The 21,393-nt window shown below is 43.6% G+C and overlaps 1 protein-coding gene across 4 annotated transcripts in view; it reads right to left on the bottom strand.

Moving 5' to 3' along the window:
• CTNND2 (catenin delta 2) overlaps window positions 1–3,427 on the bottom strand; it is a 686,661-nt gene extending 683,234 nt beyond the window's left edge. The window contains exon 1 of one of the 4 annotated variants that reach the window (XM_075084268.1): window positions 3,066–3,427. In XM_075084268.1, the coding sequence (XP_074940369.1) occupies window positions 3,066–3,102 (37 nt within the window). In that variant the 5' untranslated portion in view covers window positions 3,103–3,427. The remainder of the gene's footprint in view (window positions 1–3,065) is intronic. The other 3 variants (XM_075084265.1, XM_075084267.1, XM_075084271.1) reach the window with 3 other exon arrangements.
• Window positions 3,428–21,393: the final 17,966 nt, after the last annotated feature.

Below are 21,393 nucleotides of genomic sequence, written 5' to 3'. Positions count from 1 at the left end.
ATTTAAAAATGCTGCCTCCATTAAGGGTTATTGTTTACTTGTATGTTATTAATAATCAGACAAGTAAATTTAATAATATGCAGTTAAATAAGCATCCAAAACTCTTCCTGTAATAAGATCTTACCTTCAAAGGAGAGAAACAATCAATTTCATTTTTGTCAAACCTCAGCTGTAACTTGAAATATCAAACTCTTCATGGCTTACAAGTGCAATCAATAAGAATCAAAACCACAGGTCCTTATTTAAGTAAAGAGTACTGTAATAATGTATTTTCCTTATTGTGCTGATACTTCTGAAAACAGTTTCTTCTAGGAATTGTTGAAACGTATGTTTGAAATCCTAACAAAGACATGCTGGAATTTCCACAAGTGATAAGCTCTAAAAAATCGTATCACACTGAACCATGAAATAGAATATGTATCTGAAATTTAGTGCAAAATTTAACATTCGTGAGCTCTGCTGATTCTGTTATCTGCTCCATTTACATGCCAATCTACAGCCCCACCTAAAAACACATTTCTTAAAACCCTTAAAATAAGCTGCTCTGGCACCTACTTTGTAGCATAAGTTGATTTTACACGTGTCTTGAGAAACAAATACTTATCACACAACCACAGCCATTAAATTGGTACCATCCATCAGCAAAGTTATGCAAATCAAAAGTATGCAAATACCTTTTTTTTTATTGCTACTCTTTCTAATTTGTGCAGCTGTCTGTCAGAGTTCATCATGTGAGGATGAAATTATTTTAGTAGCATTATTCAAAAAACCACAGCAAAAGTCACAAGCTTGTGTCACTGATGAGCTATTTATTGCTTTTAACGTCCGTTAAGGTACCTGGCAAACCGAACTCCAGCACTGTAGCTGGAGTTCCCTCTCAAAAGCATCTTTCTTGCAATCCACAAAAAGTCATCCAACCAGCATTCAAAAATAAATACTCTGCTTCCTACCAGCAGCTTTGAGGGGTGTTTCCTTTTGTACATATACACAGCACAGCCCCACTACTCCTTTCTTCAGAACCTCTCTTATATAACAGACTGCAAAAACCAGCTCTGAACAACGTGATCAAGATGCGATCTCCTGTTTCGGTACTACAACATTCAACATAACCACATTCAATGCAGTCCCAAGCCATTAATCAACTCCTTACTAATGAAGATGATCTATCACAAGTTTTCTGCAGCTTTGGAGGATGCAGGCTGATAAACAGTCAAGGCTCCCAAAGGGTCAAGTCATTCACAGACTGAAAAAAGAGACAGCAACTTGGCTCAGAATTAGTCTTGCAAGGGTAGCTGAGCATCACAGAATGTCCGCGCTTTGCGTATGCATCTCGGTCCTCCCAGGTAGTTTGGGTTTAGGGTTGGGGCTCCTCCCCACTTAAGCTGTGTAAAGGTAAATAGGGCTGGAGAAAGCCCTAAAGCTGTTTGAGTCTCAGAGGCCCACAAGTGGGATATGCAGCAGCTTTCCCTGGAGACCTGCACCTCACCCCCTCACGCCATCTCATTTACACACTGACCAACTCACTAGGCTGTTTGAAAAACATCAACGCAGCCTACGTGACTTAGATAATCAGTTCACTTTTTAAGACAGGACGAATACATTCTTAAATACAGGATGACAAAGGTGTTTTTCCCTCTCTTGAATTTGCGAAAGCCCACAACAGACTTACATAAACTCCAAATAATTCTGGGTAGTCCTCTCGCTATCTTGAGGTACAAAAGTCTTGATGTACCCTACGGAGAGGTTTGCTGCGAACAGCAGCTCAGGCCGATTCACTGTTTTCACTTTACATACAGACTACCTATAGATACTGTGAAAATAAACCTGCAATGTGAAGTTTTTACTTCATCTTGTTAGTGCCAATAAAAAGGCATACATGTTTCAAGGGGCACGAATAGCAGCAACTACAGCCGGCAAAGTTAACAGCTGGGTGTGGATTAAAGGGGCCTATTCGCTTCTAAATACTGTCTGCAAGTTTTGGATATTTTTCTATAATGCACAGGGTTAATCATGACACCCTGAATCCGAACAAAGCACACCATAACACTAAAACTAGGAGAGAGAAAATGTCTCTGCACAAGATGCCGTATCCCAGTCTTCCATGTATTCGTGCTTCCAATCCCTCCGGGGGAAATCTAACGTGGTTTCTAAAACGATCCCTGAAGAGGGCTTTTTTTTTTTCCTTCCCACTCTTCTCCAAGATCCCCGGCCAGATGAATCTGTGCATTACATGTTCTGCCCGTGCCGCTGCACCTCCTCTGTGGTGACTTGATTCAGCTGAAGCTACGCTTTGACCGATCGATGCAAGCACATTACACACCAGACTAACAGTAAGGTAAGGCTAAAGGAAAGAAAAGCATCTTTCCTTTCAGCCATTAAATATAGATCAACGAAAACATCACAGCGCACATCGCGGCTCCCCTCCCCGCCTCCACCCCCCCCCCCCCGCCCGCTCCTCGAGCGCAGGATTTCGCAGACGGTGGCTTCAAAGGAGGCACCAAACACACACCCCCCCGCCGCACACACACACTCACACACACACACACAGAGCCTCACACACACGCTGACACACACTCACACACACCCCCAGACCCCCGCCGCCGCCCGGAGCCGCCCCCGGGCCCGGGCACCTCCCGCGGGGGCTCCGCGCAGGGCCGTGCGCTGCCCCCGCCCGCGGGTCCCCGGGCCCCTTCTTCTTCCACCACCTCCTCCTCCTCCCCGGCCCATGACTTCACCGCCGTAACGAGTACATTAGTGCACGGCGTCGGGAGACACGGTGCCGCGGATGCCCTACATAAGCAACGACTAACGTAGAAAGAAAGGGGGGGGGGGGGGGGGGGGGGAGGCGCGGGAGGAAGAAACAAGGGAAAATAACGCACTTTGTCACCTCTCCGCCGAAGGCACAAACGCAGCTCCCCAGCAGCCCAACCCAGCCCGGCTGCCTCGCCGAGGGGAGCAGTGCAGGAGCCCGCACCGAGAAGAAATATCATCACGCAAGCGGGAAGGGGGGGGGGGGGGGGGGGGGGCCGGGGACCTGGCACCATTGCGGTGCCTGTCGTACTCACCGATCGGCGCCGATTCAGCCTGCTTTCTCCCAAACATATACCAAAACCCAACAGCAAATCCTCAGTCCGCTAGGCAGGGATGGGGGCGGGGGGGGGGGGCAGCTACGGCCCCGGGCTTCACCGCAAGGTCCTGACCTTGCCCAGATGCAGCATCTTCGGCTTGCCCCCCCCCGGGCGTGCGTGTGTGCCGGCGTGCGTGTGCGCCCCTGTGTCCCCGCGTCCGTGGAAGCGCGCCGATCCGGGTCGGAGGGGCTCCGCCGCAGGACAGCTGCCCGCTGGCTGCCGGGGCGAGGCGGAGCTCGGCATCCACCGCCCCGCCGCTCGGGCGAGGTGCGGGGCCGCTGCAGCAGGAGCAGCAGGAGCAGGAGCAGCAGCAGCAGCAGCACGGCGGCGGCGGCGGCTGGGGCAGGCTGCGCGGCGCCGCCGTAGCGCAGCGCGCCTGGCGGGCGCACCGGCCGCGGGATGTGGCCGAAGGAGACACAGCCACAGCCGCCGCCGCCGCCGCAGCATCTGCCGCCGCCGCGCTCCCGCCCTCCCGCCCTGCCTCCGCCCCGCCCTCCCCCGTCCCCTCCCCGGCAGGAGCGCGCCCGCCGCGGCCGAGCAGCCGGCGCTGCCGAGGGGAGGGAGGGAGGCAGGGAGGGACGGCGGCCCCGCTCCCGCTGAGGCGCCGCCGCCGCCGGGCGGGGCCGGGTCCCCCGGCCTCCCTCCGCAGAGGGGCGCGTCCCCGTGTGCCCCCAGCCCCGCCCGCCCGGCCGGGAGTTGGGGGCAGGCGGGGTGGGGGGCTTTGGTGTGCTGGGGAGAGGGGAGGCGCAGGTGTCGGGGCGCGCCCCGCGGCGGGGACAGAGGGGCAGCCCCCCGGCAGTGACAGCGGGTGCCCCCGCCTCAGCTTGGGTGCCCGAAACTTGCGGTCTGGCAGCCAAAATGGCAAGAGGAAGAGGGAACGCAAGAGCTCATTCCCCTGCTCGTTCCACCCTCGGTTCTCTCTCCCCGTCCTTAGGAAACCTAGGTGGAGAACCTACCATGTTGTCAGAAGTCTTGCGAGCAAAGAGGGTAAGGAATATGGAAGTCGTGTTTACTCCTATGCACGCTTTAACCCTTTGCTGAGAAACTCACCTGGAAGTTGCCATTCCATTGGGCCTTTTAACTTGCTGCGCGGAGTTTTGGTATCTGAGGAGAAACACCGATTTTTTTTGTTGGTGGCGGTGCCGCTGCCTAGGGCAGTCCCTGCCAGTTCACGCTCGCAGGGACCCCAGTACCAGCGCGGCCGCCGGGAAAGCCATTTACCCGGCGGAGCCGCGGGGGCATCGCTGCAGCCGGCGGCGTGTCCCCCCGCGCCCACGGCCGCGACACCCGCGCGGCGGGGACGGGACCCGCCCGGGGGCCGGGCGGGAGCGGCTCCGCGGGGAGCAGGCGCGGGTGAGCCTTGGCTTCCCTGCCGTCATCCTGGCGGGTGATCTCCCCTCGCCCCTTTCGCGACCAAACCGCCGCTGAATAAATCACAGCAGGCGGTTTATTAACAGCCGTGGGTATGAAAGACGTACCTGCAGGCGGATTCAGCCGACGCGGTAGCGATAGGGACCGCCGCCGCCGGGCTGCAGAGCGACTCGCTGCTGCCACCTTTCGCTTGGCGTGTTCGCAGCTGCCCCAAACCCGCCCGTAAGCAGGAGCCTCGCCTCACCGGGCGTTTGAGGTGAGGGTACCCGCGCTTCGCGTCACGCCAAGGCCAGAGGCCACCTCTTCCCTTCATTGCAGTGTTGTGCCCAGCGCCAGCAAGGCTTGTTTTCTTCCGCCTGCGGTTTCTTTTGTTTTGTTTTGTTTCCTTATACAACTTGTCTTCATTTTACCTTTGCTGTTTACCTGGGAAGGATTAAATGCAGAATTTTGTGCACGCTGCCTTGAGGCCAGCTCATGCATCAGCTATCTCTAGCCTCACGATAAGCACGCTTGTTTTCGTCTACTCAAAGGTGCACCGGAGGAACAGAAGAGAAAATTAGTTTTCAGAGAAGCCCACTTCAGTGATTCTAGAAGCCATAACAGTTAAACGAATCTGTAGTAATTAAGAGCTTGTCCATCTGAATCTTTTCCTCATCTAATGAAAGAAAAGTTGATTCCCCTGTCTTTGTCCAAACTTGTGACAGCAGCGTCAGGCCTGACCTGGCCGCCTGAGGCTGGAAAAATCAGCAACTGGAGAAATAAAACTGCCTGCACAGTAGCCTAGCCCATGGTTTGATGATTAGGGCCCTATCCTGGGAAGCAGACTGCTCTTCCAATCTGAAACGCCTAATCAGACATGGAACTCGGCTCTCTCATTTCATGACAAATGTTCTAACTTCCAAAGTACTGCGGAGTAAGGAGAGACAAGCAGCCACCCTTTCACAGGGAGAGAGAAACAAAAAAGCAGCTCATCATCTGCATCTGGAGGAAGGACATAATGTCTGTTAAATGCAGGACAATGGGTTTGTGATTCCCAGACTGAGACAGCCGTCTAATTCTGGACTGAACATAGTGTATTACCCAGTAGATACCTAGAGTCACCATCTTACTGTTCAACCTCAAGGTGTACTTAGTAATAAAATTACTGGGTGTCATAGCATCCTAGATCCACCACAGCATAGAATCATAGAATTGTTAAGGTTGGAAAAGACCCTTAAGATCATCGAGTCCAACCGCTAACCTATCACTGCCAAGTCCACCACTAAACCATATCCTCAAGCACCACGTCTACCCTTCTTTTAAATACCTCCAGGGATGGAGACTCAACCACCGCCCTGGGCAGCCTGTTCCAATGCCTGACAACTCTTTCGGTGAAGAAGTTTTTCCTAATATCCAGCCTAAACTTCCCCTGGCACAGCTTGAGGCCATTTCCTCTCGTCCTATCGCTTTTTACTAGGGGGAAGAGTCTGACCACAGCTCACTACAACCTCCTTTCAGGTAGTTGTAGAGAGCGATAAGGTCTCCCCTTGGCCTCCTCCAGCCTAAACAACCCCAGCTCCCTCAGCCGCTCCTCTTAAGACTTGTTCTCTACACCCTTCACCAGCTTCCTTGCCCTTCTCTGGACACACTCCAGCACCTCAATGTCCTTCTTGTACTGAGGGGACCAAAACTGAACAGAGTACTCGAGGTGGGGCCTCACCTGTGCCAAGTACAGGGGCACAATCACCTCCCTACTCCTGCTAGCCACACTATTCCTGATACAAGCCAGGATGCTGTTGGCCTTCTTGGCCACCTGGGCACACTGCTGGCTCATGTTCAGCCAGCTGTTGACCAGCACCCCCAGGTCCTTCTCTGCAGGGCATCTCTCCAGCCACTCCTCCCCAGGCCTGTAGTGTTGCATGGGGTTGTTGTGACCCAAGTGCAGGACCCGGCACTTGGCCTTGTTGAATCTCATACCGTTGGCTCCAGCCCAACGATCCAGCCTGTCCAGGTCCCTCTGTAGGCCCTTCCTGTCCTCCACCAGATCAGGACTTCCACCCAACTTGGTGTCATCTGCAAACTTACCGAGGGTGCACTCAATCCCCTCATTCAGATCATCGATGAAGATACTGAACAGGACCGGCCCCAACACTGAGCCCTGGGGAGCACCACTCGTGACTGGCCACCAACTGGATTTGACTCCATTCACTACTACTCTCTGGGCTCGGCCACCCAGCCAGTTTTTAACCCAGCGTCATGTGATCCACCTTCTGCAGCCCAACCTCTTCCCCAGAGCTGAAAGGTCTTTCTGTCAGTAAGGGGAGAGGAGGCAGAAGGGCTAGAAACAGACTTTGTCCTCCTTTCATTCCCCTTGAAGTATAGCCAGGCTGAATATATATAGGGGCTGAATGTTCTGAGACAATTTCTAAACCCTAATCCCGTGCAAGAAAGTAATCTCAATCTATCTTCATGTGACCCAGCCTAATAAGCAGTATGATGTCAACTCAGCTGCAAGTTACAATCTAGTTTTAATAGTTCAAAACACATTTATCCCTATTAGTGTCAATTGTAACGCCAAGCCGTTCTCAGAATGTATCCCTTAATACATTTAGAGCTGCAAAAGTGTTCAGGGTCAAGGTATAACACTTACAAAACTGTATTGTACTTTTTGGATTCTTTTTCCTTTCCACTGCACTTGTTCATTGAATAACTCCATCTCAACGATAAAGACCATCCTGCAAAAGGCCAAGTAAAAATCTTGCCACAGATTCAGAAAATGATGCTGTTTGAATAACAGTTAGTGAGACCTTGTTATACTGATTATCTTTTTATGTAATCCAATTATGTGTGAGTTTTACTTAATGTTTTTCCACAGTGTAAAAGACTGTCAGAGTTCAAGGAACCAGTAGACCGAGCATCTAGTTAGACATCGTATTGCATAAGACTGAGATATTACCTACCCTGAAAGCAAAATGAATGACTTGGCATATCTTGCAATTATGGAGTGCTGGGTCATTTTGTAATCTATTCTCTATTCTTTTTAGTCAGTATCAGGAAAGATGAAACTAAATTTACTTGGCTGTTAACTCCATGAACATCACGCTCCAAAAGTCACACAATTCTGCTTTTTCCAGCCAGCATGGCATTAAGTTCCTGGAGACTGTTCGTTTGTTTTCCCAGTGCTCAGGAGACTAGCATCTCATCTGACACCTATTCATATCCTTTTTCTCAGTTTCATGTGATAGTTACACTAGCAACCATTGTGAAACCCCAAACCACTGGAGCCCCATGGGTATACGATGAATAGCAAGGACTCCTTACAAGAATCGTCCTGCTCCTCAAAGCTTTTGCTTAGTTTTCTTCTGCAGCATGTACATTAACGTTTTAGTGTACAGGAGGACAATTTGTAATATTCCTTGCACCCATACCTGGAGTTTCTCTAGTATGCCCCTGGTGCATTTCAAGCAGCTCCCCCACCGGCTGCACCAAGGCTGAAGCCATGGATGGGTGCTGTCCAGAGAGCACTGTTTGCAACAGAGACCCAAGGTCCTCTAGCAGGCCCTGTACATACTGAGGCCCAACAGCTACTGTGAATTTCAGTGCTGATATAGATGTCATATGGACATAGAGTCCTGAAACCTCAGCAGATCTCAGAAAACTGAACCCCACTTCTCCTATCTTGGCACTGTAGCAGTGAGTGATGTAGATATTCCCTCTTGGAACAAAGGGCATTTCAGCCAAGTGGGACAAGAACCAACACTACTTCATTCCCTCTCTTTCCTCAGCTGAGGTCTTTTGTAGTTCATAAGAGTTGTGAAGCAGATGCCTGATTGTCTCCTGCTTTGACCTGATATTCCTCTTGGTCAGGCCCAAGAATTTTTCTCAAAACAACATTGGAGTGTACCAGGTCATCTGGTTCATGCATGTTAACCAGTCTTACTGCTTTTATGTTTACCAGTTCTCCTGCATAATTGGGTATCTCTAGTCCTATACATGATTTGTAATAGAGGGAGATGTGTTTGTCACCGTCCTGTAGAGTTTTCAGTCATAATCCCACTTCCATGAACTAACTAACTCTTTTTGGCAGAATAATTTTCAGCAATGAAGGAGCATCGATTGCTGCAGTTTAAATGGTCATCTACGTCAGAGTACAGCGGATGAGTATGCAATGGATAGGTGCAATACTGAATTTTCCTCATGAGAGTTTTCAACACCACGGTTTTCTACCTGGGAAATCAGATTTTCACAATGATGTTGGAAGAATGGAAATAATGAAAAAATGAGCAAAACAACCTTTAAACAATTATAAATTGTCCAGCTTCGTACCTCTGTCGAAGGCTGTCACTATCCTTCCATGTGATTGTAGCCCTTCTTTTAAATACCTCAAGAAATTATGTGGAGTACATGGGGCAGGATGTGTCTTCCTGTTCTGCTCTTGCTCTTTTGGTTTCAGAATAACAGCTGTTGAAGGAAAACATGAATTTCTTCCTCTATGCTTTTTCAGCAGAAAAAGTAACTGCTTATTTTTGTCTAATCCTGTTATTTAAATCTCTGTATTACTGCACATCTGACCTCCTTGTGTATTTTTAACTTAGTGAAAAACAGAAATATATGTTTTTATCAGCACCACCTGCTTAAATTAAAAAGGAGAAAATAACTGAGTTTAGTATTCTCTTTCCTTTCATGTAAGAAAAAAAAAAATGGAAGTAATAAACTGTTAAGTAATACGAAGTACTAAGAGGGAAATAAGATGTTTCTAAATCCTAATGTAAATATTTCCTTTTTTTTCTTTTAAACTGAGACCTTATTAAAGATGTGTTTAATTTATTTAGCAAGTGATTTTGGCTGGATTTTGGAATTCCCACAACTTCTGCTGTGGCCATACACAGCAAGAACAACTGTAGGTGTTTGAAAATAGCATAGTCCCAGCATCAGTCCTTTTGGAAAGATGTTAAAAGTATGCTGTGACAGCACTCATCAGCTCAACAGCCAGAATACTTTTCAAGTGGTAAAACCTTTTAACTGAGTTACAAAAAATCTTTGACATTTCCCATGTCAGCTGTGTCCCTAATATAAGTTACTGTTGTCATATACAGAGTTCAGATGGCAAATCTTTTCCTTTTTTACTCCAGGATATCAATTTAGAAAATCATCATAGATTCAGTGACCTTTGGTTATGTTTATGTTATTTTGTGATGCCTGGGAGATTTTTCAGCTGTTATAAAGTGACAGGGAATAGTACCATGCCTTTGGAATTCTGAACGTATTCTGCAGAAAAAAATTGGTGGGCAACTATCCATCTTTGGATTCTTTTTTCCTATTGTTTATTCCAGTGAGTGACTGCCAAGGTGGTTGACAATTTAACGCAATACTGCATCAAGCAATTATGTGACAGTGTAGACTCTCATCTTCATACCTTTAGTATTCATTTTAAGTTTAAAATGGACTTTGATTTTGCAGGGCTAGGTCTCTGTTTCTTTTAAAACAAAAAACCTGTTAATCCACAAGGCCAAAATGTGAGTGATCTCATCTTGCTGCCATGTCATTTTAGTAATCCATAGTGGCTAAAAAAGAGCCTTTTTTAAAAGCTACAGCTTTTGTTTTTGTATGCAGAGCTCAAAAGGAAAAGAATGCCTCTTTATGGAATGCAATGTGTGTTTATAAGTATTAAAATGCAAGCATTATTTCAAACAATAAGTAAATCTTATCTTTCACTTAGGTTTCATGTGTAGAAGTAATGGTCAGTATATTATGGTGAAGAAAAATACTTTGATAGGTAAAGGCTACTTCATTAGCAGTTGTTTAGTGACTTGTCCTTCAGGTATAATATTGCATTAGTCTATTGTAAGAAAAGTGTTCTGCAACTTTAACAAATCTAATAACAATCTCAAAGTTGTTACAGTGGTGGGGATAACAGACCATTAGTGTGTTCCATTTAATATATATATGAGGCAGTCATTAAAACAGATGACTGAGGGTCAGGACCCTCAGTTATGGGCCTTCACTGAGTCAGGACACGTCCATAACTTCAATACAACTGGTTTCTACTTTTTCACTTACAAAATGGGGATATCACACATGCTAATGGACTAGACTGAGATCTTTGGATGAGGGACAACATGTACAAGCAAGATACAAAAAATCCCTGATGATAGCCAGTATACGCCAGAGCCAGAGTGGGCAAATACAAACAGCCACCACAACACAAACTGCAGTGAAAGGCAGACTGCACTGGCTATGGCTGTTATGCTGGGAGGCTTCTCTTCTTCCACTGGTTTGTCAGGTAGTCTCAGCTTTCCCTCTTATGAGTAATCAGCAAAGAAACATGCTGTTACTGGAAGAGGTGAGGTTGCCAACTATATACTGCAAATTGCTGTATTTTGTTGTGGACAATGGCCAAAATTATGTGCTCCTGACCATTATGGTAACTGTAACTGACTACTCTTTCACACCAGCACAGAGGGTGGAGCTTCATTAGCCTTCCAGAGCAATGGGGAAGGCTCTTCTACTTACTGTATCACAGGTGCCTCCTTTGCCCTTGATTTCCTGTCCCTGTAGGTCTACCATCACTTGCTTTCTCTTCACTGTTATTGTCTACCACAGCCAGCTCTGTCATCCTTCAGATTTCTTTCCTTGTTGCTATTGAGCTCTGTACAGACCTGTTGCTACTTTCAGGTCAAATTTCATTTCCAGTACTCTATTGACTCTTATCCTAAAAGACTATAGGGACTTGCATTCTTATTCTTAGGGACCCTGTTTTCCTTCTCTGTCCATCATCACATTCCCGTTTTCCTTAAGCAGATGTAGGAAACTATGACTACTGAGCAATACATTTAGATTTAGCTCTTTGCTTCCCCTGAAGCATTTAGTCCACTGTCTGCACCTAATCTTCAGTGGCTTAATGGAAAGATGGTGTATAATTAAAGGGTGAGAATACAAGACGATTATACATCTGGCAATTCAAAACTGCTGCCTCTTCCCCCTCCTCCCCATCATTCTTGAACAGATGTTATGACAGAGCTATTACTTGAGGAATTTTGGGGTATGTATGAAGGGTTGCCAAATTCAGTGGAGTTTAAAGCCCAAGAGATTTCTCCTACCCAGTCTGTTTTCTGGTTTTCCTGTTAGTAGGATCATTTGTTAGCAAGGCTTAGCATGCATTCCCAATAGACACAGGCACAGTACACACAGAGCAGGCCACATAGATGGATAAGGTGTGCACCCACATAAACACCAACGGCACTCACACAGAAATGAACAACACAGTGCAGTCCCATTTCCCCTCACTAGATGATCAGTTTACTAGTAGACATTCATACACCTTCACTCACCTTTACAGTCACTCCGAAGTTCCTGGGTCCCTAGATCAGATAAGCCTGCCCAGGATCCGTGTCCAAACCCGTGGTCCCCTTTAACCCATCTCCATGTCTGACCTTGCGTCTGTCCAGAATTAGGTCTCTTCCAGCTTGCCAGCCAGTCCAGCTTGAAGAGTGCTAGTGAGTCATCTCCACACATCTCCAGACAGAGAGCAAGGTCACACAGAAAAGAGTGAGGAACAGGGCTCAGGAAGGTAGGACAGCCTGCCGTGATCAGGTGTGGAGCTCAGCTGGACAAGGGTATTGACCCTTTCCCTGCCTCTAGTTCTTTCCCCTAAATATCCTGTAGTACATTTCACCCATTCCTATAAGCCCCTTAAAGACTCTGAGAATAAGTTTGCTTTTTCCCATGAGACCTGTGACACTCTTGTTCCCCCTCTGCACCCTATCAGTTACAAAAAGCTGGTGGGACTTCTCCAAGGCCTTGAGTGATTTGTTCAGTTGTGTTCCCTCACTCTATGACCTGAGAGATCTGATCTTTGATACTGTCTCTGTTATCCCTTGTTCCTTCGGTATGTGTATCTAGGTGGGGTTTATTACTTTTTCTGTCTCTTCTTTTTGTTTTCCAACAATATTCTCAAGAAATGTCCTTACATTACAGGTACCTACATACCCTTTACATTTCACGCAGCTTTTACCTTCCACATATCTTTACAGTACTTACTAATATTTCTGCTTAAGAAAACTGATCTACAACCAAAAAATAAAGCCAATCGTCTTTTGTTAGAGTCATTTATTAAAAAGATTCTGAGGATAACATCACCCAACGTTCTTCTAAGCAATACAATGTGCTTTTTGCAGTCTCTGAAGAGAGCAACAGCCACAGAAAATTACTTTGATTTTTGCACAGTATTTTACAGGTAGAAGAAATACACTGATATTAAAAGAAAAGCACCTCTGGTAACAACAAATAAGTAGCCACTTGTATTATATCATAATTAAAATGAAGACTCAAGAACAGCTCTGGTTCTGTGGGCTTTTAAAATACCCAGTAATCTTCAGATCTTTTAAGGCGGCTTTGACACCTTTTCCACAACAGCAACTGAGAGAGTCTGCGTATTCTGCACAGAACTCCTAGTACTCAGCAAAAACCTGAGAGCCAGAATATTTTAGTTGCAACACTCTACATTTCCCCAAGTATCTTCTTGAGCTGTTTCTTGGCAATTTCACTGCTGTAGTGCCTTATGTGAGGAGAAGTTGCACATGAGACTTCATTTCACATGATGTTCTTCAGCTGCGAATCTGAAATTATTGAAAAGCTCAGTTTTCATAATTATTTTCTCCTACAGAAAGAGGATACTTGATGAAGACAAATTGTTATGTGAAGGAAAAAAAAACAAAGCAACTGAACAATTTTGTCCCAATTTTGATTGACTAAAAAATTTTTACCTACAGTAGAAAGCTTGTCAAGATATTCCGTAGACCCCAACTCCTTCCCAGAGGCACGTTACCCTTCCCTGTTGTGTCTCCATGTGACACAAGCCAGACCTGTTCCCTCACCTTGAGGCAATCAGAATTTTGAGTGAACTATGGATTTGATGGACTTCTTTGATCTAGAGCTCAAAGCAGTCAAAGAGTGGGGAGGTGTGATTTAAAGTCATTTTGTCCGTTCCAAGAATTAAATAAGAAAAGCAGAACCTTTCCTAGATATAGGAAAATACATGGTTTCTGAACGAAATGGCACAGATTTTTACAACCTACAAACCTTAAAAATTCCTGTGGAAAGGACCAGTATTGCATCTTATATAGTGCAACACAAAAAAAGAACATATATTCCTAGAAATTGGTGATGGTTTTGTTCATTGTAGATGCCTAAGAGTCCATAGATTAAGGTAACTGCCCTCTAAAGTCCATCCCCACGTGCTGAGACAGCCAGCCAATCTAGAGGTCAAGATATCCACCAGTCTACTGCAGCTCCACATTGAAAAACACAGGGAAGGAACAGTTGCTTCTGGAAGGAATATTTTAAAGGGTATGTATCTCTTGCTCAGGTTCAAAAGTCTAATAAAGAACCATTATTGTCCAGATAACTGTTGTTTTCTGTATTGTCTTCCATGGAGTAGATCTCATCCTTTCCCAAGTGTATCTGAAGCCATTAATTACCCAAAATTAGATCTTACCTTTCCTAAAATATTCAATGTACATAGTTGATATTAAATTTTCTCCTCCTTTCCTGGTATATGGAGAACAAGACTGGATAAGAAGTGCACACTGTGGACACATGGATGGCTTAGAAGTGTGCTGTCTTTCAGAAATGATCCTCTGAGAGTAACCTTTTATGCACACATTGTTTATCTCTTCCCATAGGACTGATTTCTAGCAGGCTGCTTTTCACCTTTTACTTGCAGAACTGCACACAGCATTTCTCAGTACTGAATTTACTGTTTTGTCAGATCATTTCTGCAATTTGTCAAAGTCATTTTGAATTCTAATGTTATGTTTCAACATCCTTGCAGCCTCACCTGCTTTTCCATCATCTGTGTATTCCATAAGCTTGCATTTTACTTTAGGATCAAATTCATTAATGGCAAGATTTAAGTAAAACCAGATTCTGAGCAGACCTCTTCTACTGTGGGTGGTAATTCATTGATGCCTACCCTTCTGATTACCGTTTTTCAACACGATTTACTCCCACGCTGTAGAAGATTTTATCCAGATAGTCCTGCAATAAATTTTGTCTAGATCATGTCTCCCTAACCTGCTTATCAGTGTATCATGCAGAACATCATTGGAAGTTTTATTATTGTCATTACACGAAATGTGTTTCTGTGTTTCCCTTTTATCCACAAGTCTCGTTACCCCACTGCAGAAAAAAATTGTATTGATTTGACACCTTTAATTTTTTACAAATCCACATTAGCTGCTATTAATGCTGTAATCTTTCAGTCTCTTCTCTGCTTGAAAATGGTTTAGTTACTTGTATCAGGGTTACCCAGGGTCCACAATGAAGCTGAAAAACCTGTAAAATCCCCATTAAATCCTCCAGCTAACTTCCTTTTACCATTCTTAGGGTTAGCCTGCAGTTAGGCTGCCTCTTGTCCCTATGAATTTTCAAAAATACCTGCTAATGAATGTGTCTTTTTCAGCCAGTTCCATAAATAGTTAAGAATGAAATTTGTCAGGGCCAGGTGATCTCCAAACAGTTATCTTACCAAATGTATTCATACCTGTTTTCCCCTTGCTCTAGGCTGAGATCTTATCCCATTGGTGTGAAGTAATCAGTTGTGGAAGCCGATGCTGACAGACGGGGGATTTGGGGGAGGCAAGATTCAAAAAGGGCATGAAATACATGGGTTTTCTTAGCTGTTCATGGTTTCCTTCTCTGTTGGATAATAAGCCAGGATTTTCTTATACTCTTCTGCTAGCATGCTGTGCATTTGTTATTGTGATATGTCTCGTTGGTTTCATGGGGTTTATGCCTTGGTCTGTTGTTTCCACATGCTTGCCTATGTTATTTCGTATTCATCTTTTACAATCTGATTTAGTCTTCACTCCTGAATTATTCTTTTGGTTGAAGTAACCGAAGAATTCATTAGTTAAATCAATCCCTGCTTATTCTTCCTCTTCACTGCTCTATAAGACTGGGTGAAAATATGATTCTGGCTTAAGAGTCATGTGTAACCTGACATTCTTTTGGAACAGGTGATGCCTACACAGAAGTAGATGAGATGGATACAAATTTAACAGAAGGGGATATATAGCTAAAAAATACAGAGTTGGTTAGCTTTTTGTAAATCAGGTGTACATCTTATTTACATAGCATGCAGAGTCACTGGAATTGTTGGAGTTCATCAGTTAAATATTTTAAGATTAATACAATAACCTTGTCTAGGAGAGCATTAATGCCTTTTTTTTCTCACTTGTTTTTATAAAGTCTGTTTTATAACCCTACAACTAGTTCATTAACTCTGTTTCGCAAACAGTGCTAATACTAGTCAATTATACTAGCTAGCATTTGACAAGACCTAGAAACACCTTACAGATACCAACTGAGTCACTACATGAGCAGGAATTTATAGGTACGAACAATGCTGCCGTTTCCATTTACAAGTGTTTCTGACTGTTTTTGTTTTGATTACTTACACAGGCACATAAGCGGACTCATCAGTGCACTGTGGCTTGAAAGTTGACTCAGTCTGGCAACTGATGCATCTACAGAAGATCAGCTTGTTCCTTCGTTAAAAGCCGTCACTACAGCCTGTAAGAGTTACCATAATTAATACTTCAGAATTCAGTATTGCTGGACAAGGGTGGGTCCCCTTATGCTGAAAATCTTAAATAGCCTCAGTGTTTACATAATAAATTACATCTGGCAAGGTACAGTATCTTGGTCATTTGTAATTAATAATATTTTTTATTAGTTTTGGAGAAAAGATTACTATTTGCTCTGAAAAAAATAGATGTAAAATAATATGCAAGGAAAATAAAAGATCTTAAGTTTGCGCTGTCATACATGCAAACAGTAAGCAATGAAGTAATGTCTGTATTACATGCCTCAGGCTGTGAAATATTGCCACATTTTACCTGAGAAGGCTTTGAGAGTCCATCTGACCTCCCATTCTTCTGGGATTTAGTCAGAAGAGAGAACTCATCAAACCTTCTTGTCCTGAGATGCACAAGTGAAACTCCCATAGCACTACAGTGCCTGCTTGTAGCCAACAATATTTTTTTACTGAACCTTTAGTCTCAAGACGTTTTACAGCCTTCTTTTTCTATTGGATTCACCTCTGATGTACCTGATTCATAAGTGCAGTTGCTCTTGTGCAGAGAAATTCCTTACCATTTCAGGAGAACATCAAAGCAGCTCTCTATCAAACTCCAGCCCCTACTTCATGAAGCTTTTCCCATGCCGAGGAGAACATAAGGAACCTTTATATTACTGAAGGTTGAATATGTAATATGTATTTCAAATTCACAGAACTTAGCTTTATAGAGTGTAATGCTCCCGCAGGCATTGACTGAGAGTAAAATGGGCTAGGTTTAATTTCTAGCATTTCTTACTCACACACTCAAAGAATATGCAGGGGAATCTAGTCACTGGCTAGTCACTGCTCTGCTTTTGGGAGGCGCAGTGGTGGCAGTGCTCTGGGCTGTTGTTTGTAGTGGCTACGTTGTCTGCTACTCTTCTTTCTGCTCTGTCGGAAGCTATCACTATCACAAGGCAGAGGAAAAGGGTGAGCCAAGGAAGGGTGGAAATTGTCCATCAGCTTAGCGGGTGCATGCATGTGCATTTTAGAAACCTCTTTTGTCCTGTGGGTGATGAAGGTCTCTTAAAATCATGGGGGCCAAAATTGTTTCTTCCCACCACATGCCCGTGGCCACACAAGCGTGCCCAAATGTACACCTACATCCAACGCACCAGGAAGGAAGACTTAGGAAAACATGCTCATTACTGGGGGGATGGCATTCTCCTATTGTTTCAATGGCAAGATAGGGACCTGGAAATCCTTCACCCTGCACCTGTGTAAGAAAGGGGGAAGAGGGAGGTGGTTCTAAGGACACACCTCAGTTAGGCAAGTTAAAAGTTTCTGAACCCCTCCCTCAGAGGTCCTGGAAAGTACATCTCCTCCTCCGCTTTTGGAGCCAGGGCTGCCCAGTCTCATCTACTGGCAGACAGTAACAGTAGCCAGGAAGAAAAGCAGGAAGCAACTAGCAGGGCTCAAAGCAGGGGACAGAGCACCCCAAAACTACTGGGGAGTGTCCAACACTCTAAACAATAGGTCAATGTCCCCCACATCTCAGAGACCTGGACCGCACAGGTCACGTGGGTGCTCTGGCTGTAACTGGAAGAAGGTAAATGAGCTAGGAGAGGGCAGCAGAGGGCTGGGAAATATGGGCCATGTGTGCTCTGGACGTAGTCAAACAGTAGGGAGTATGCAGCCTGTGCAAGAGCTGCTGTCACCTCTGCTGTAGGGCCTTTTCCCCCTCTTGTCTGCCTGATTTTCAATGCAGTGGCAGGACTTGCTTCTGATTGCATTAGAGCAGACATTTTTGTGTTTTAAGATACAGTCAGGTATCATTTTGGACACCATTTGGCAGCTCCTAGAAAACAAATAAGGGTTTTAAATCTAGACACAAAATGAAGCTAGTATTATTTTCAAAGGGAAAAATGCTGAAAGGTTTTTCATTTTATGTTTGAAAACCATCTTATCAGAATGTGCCAGTGGTTAATTTTCCTAACATTTTATATGTGTAACACAAAGGGACAATAAAAAATTGGGAAAGGTAAAAACAATCATAGATTGTTAGATAGACCATATGGTGAGGGCAGACCTTGAAGAACAATAAAGTCATCGTCTCCTGGCCTTTAATGTTCATTTGTTTTCCTGTTTGTTTGTAATGTGCCCTGTGGCAGCATTATAAATCTTCTTCCTGTGTAATAACTCTTACTACTTCTTTTCTTGCAATTACAAAAGGTGTTTTATGTTTATCAGCCATTCCAGACAACACAGATCCTATCTAATGTATATCTGGAGCCGTAAAAAGATTGAGTGTATCAGTGCCTCATATAGTGTGATACATAAAATCAAACATTAATAAAGGCTTTTGACAATCTCCATCTGCTTGATCTTCACGCTTCTCCCTCTGCTTTTTCAAGAGATAAAGTCTTGAAATATTTCAACATTTCCTCTAACTCATCTAGCCTGCTAATTTTTGTGTAGATCAGAAGAACTCAATTTATGAGTTACTTAGTTCTATGACCAGAGCAGAGAACAGTATTTTTGTTGAGGTCATGGGTGTTACTTTTGTGTCTCTGGAGAACATACAGAAAGTATCTCGGAACACTTCTGAATCTGAGGATGAGTTGCTGCAAAGAGTTTACTGTAGGGTCATGGAAAGCCGTGGAAAGTGTGATTACATATACTGAGATGTAGGAGGAAAAAGATTGAGAAGCTCTTGAATAAAATATCCAGTTATAAGGCTCCACTTGAGCTGAAAATAGAATTACCATTTCACTGTTACAAGCATAAAGTATCAGTGCAGTTTTTCTTGATGCAGTTTGTTGAATGTCCATCTCAGCAGCTAAAGGACAGGAACTGCAGAAGTCGATCACAAGAATTCTCTCTTCAAAAGTGTAACCTTCTCTAACATAAACTAGATCAAGAAAATTTAAAAGCAAGTACCTAAATTGATATTTATGTCTCTAGATTTAGACCCCTGACTTAGCAACTACAATTCATAATGATGCTGTGGCATAGTAAAAAACTAAAATTGGAACTTACCAGGTTTAAAAAACCCCAGAAAATAGGAAGTATGAATCCATAGGGTGAAAATGGTCAGGTTTTCCTCAGTTCTAGTTCTCGCTTGCCTTCCACATATTACTTGCTGCTCTCCTGTAAGCACAAACATTAGGCTACAGTCTCATGGTCTCAGTGAGTTTAATGTAGAAGAAATAGATTTAAGATTCATACAGGAGAAAAAATACTAAAACTATGTATTTTTGATATGTGAGGCCTTGCAATTAAACACATCTCAAGAATTTCCATATAATACAGGGAAATCATTGAAACAATTCAACCATTGCCTTGTATTAGTTCTCTTTTACATAAGCAATTTTTTTTTTTCATTTGCTAAAAACAATAATAATCTTATTTTTGGAAAGATGGAAAAACAAAAAACCGATAATTGGAACATGTTCACATCATGTTAGGAGTAACAATTTACTGATATTATGAACTGCCTTAGCCTAGGTTAAACTTTTATTCTTCATGAAGACATAATCTCATGTCCCACAGAGATGAAAAATCACTTAAATGATTGTACTTTACTGTGCTTTTATAGGTGATGCCATACATGCCACAAAGAGATCTTTCTTACCAATTTTAATTTTTTATAGATCCTAATTCTGACATACGTTAGCAAGGTGGAATGTATTTTAAGAAGAAATAATGTAACTCTATCTGTAGAATGAATGTATTATGAATTCCTTTTCATTTAATCAAACTGCTTCCTGAATTTTCACAATGTAACACAGCACTTCTTAAAAGCATCAAAGCCAAGTAGTACCAAAACAAGCATCTGTCCGCTATTTATGAATGAAGAGCAAGCAGGCAATTTTATTTTTGTTAATTTCCTTAAGTAAGGGCTGCTTCCCTAAAACTGTAGCCTATGGTTGTGGCAACAAAACAACTTAACAATATACTTACCAGTGGACTATGGACTGGTGTCAGTGCAGGAAGTATGTTTTGCTAAAATAGAAGCTATGGGTATTTCTGTAATTCCAAAAAGGAGCCCCACTGAAGACTCTAGAGATCAAAGAAAAATGGTAGGTGTCTAACAGAATGTTTCTCCCACCCTACCAGTGTGTTCATCACTGGTTCATAAACAAATACAGACAGTAGGACCAGGTAACCTGTTCACATTTCCCAGACTGGAAAAATGTCATTGCAGTTCTGCTACAATGATATCCCCTGGAAAACTCCTGAGGAACTTTCTTGCTGAAGTAGCTCTGAGGTAACCTTTTTCTGGCTCAATCCAGAAGGAAATGTCCACAGAGTTTGCACAGCACTTTTACTGGTGTTCATGTCACAGATGTCTCAAATAGCTTTAAGGAGGTTTTAAAGACCTGGTTGGACAAAGCCCAAAGCAGCCTGGGCTGTACTGAACATTGACGCTGCTTTGAGAAGGAGGTTGGGAGTAGGTGGTTTCCCTACGAACCTTCCTAACTGAATAAACTTCTCACTCTGTGACCTCAATCTGATTTTTTAAAATGTTTTCCTTCCTTTCCTAACTGAATAAACCTATCACTCTGTGACCTCAATCTGATTTTTAAAATGTTTATTTACAGTCAAAAACCTAAGCAAAAATGTGATAAAGTATTGCATTACTTATGAATCAAAATTAATTTTCGGAGCCTGCAGCATTTTCTATTTTTGACGTATCAGCGTAGTTCAAAAGTAGCTTCTGGACCAGACGTGGCTTGTGGGATGCTTCTGGCTGACTGCCACTCACCTAGAGAGGAATGAGTAACAATTGTTCAAAAAAAAATCAGTGTCGTCTAAACATCCAAATACCTCCATATGTATTTGATCTCTCCTTCCTCTCTGTAGCGCTCTGTCTCTCTTTTTTATGTGATCTACTAAAATGTCTTTTGTTCTTAAGTGATGCTTCTATATATTCTGCTAGGTCAAATTTCATTTCCTTGTCCTACTTTATGATCACTGAAATTCTTTTATTCTTTAATGACTGAAGAGAAATTGGGTAATTGTCATTGTATCTTGAAACTGCATTACACTAAATTTTCTTTCAATTCTAAATCTGCATATCTTCTCCCATATCTGTTAGGAAAAAAAAATTATAATAAAATGATGGTGGAAAAAAAAGGTGGAACCATGTGTTCTCATAATCCAGACAAAAAAAAAAAATTGTTCAAACTTTGATTTTTCTTCTTTTTATGCACAATTTTGACTACAGTGTTAAAAAATAGTATTCTGGGGGGGTGGGGGAGAAAGGAGGAAGTTAAAATTCAAGGGTCTTTAATGAGGCAATGCGCTAAACCATCAGATAGTATTCTGCTGTTGAAGCTGCCATAATTTTTT

Source organism: Phalacrocorax aristotelis, chromosome 2 (assembly GCF_949628215.1).
Source record: "Phalacrocorax aristotelis chromosome 2, bGulAri2.1, whole genome shotgun sequence".
Taxonomy (NCBI): Eukaryota; Metazoa; Chordata; class Aves; order Suliformes; family Phalacrocoracidae; genus Phalacrocorax; species Phalacrocorax aristotelis.
The sequence above is the reverse complement of the archived record's forward strand: the minus strand, read 5'-3'. Positions and strand labels throughout refer to the sequence as shown.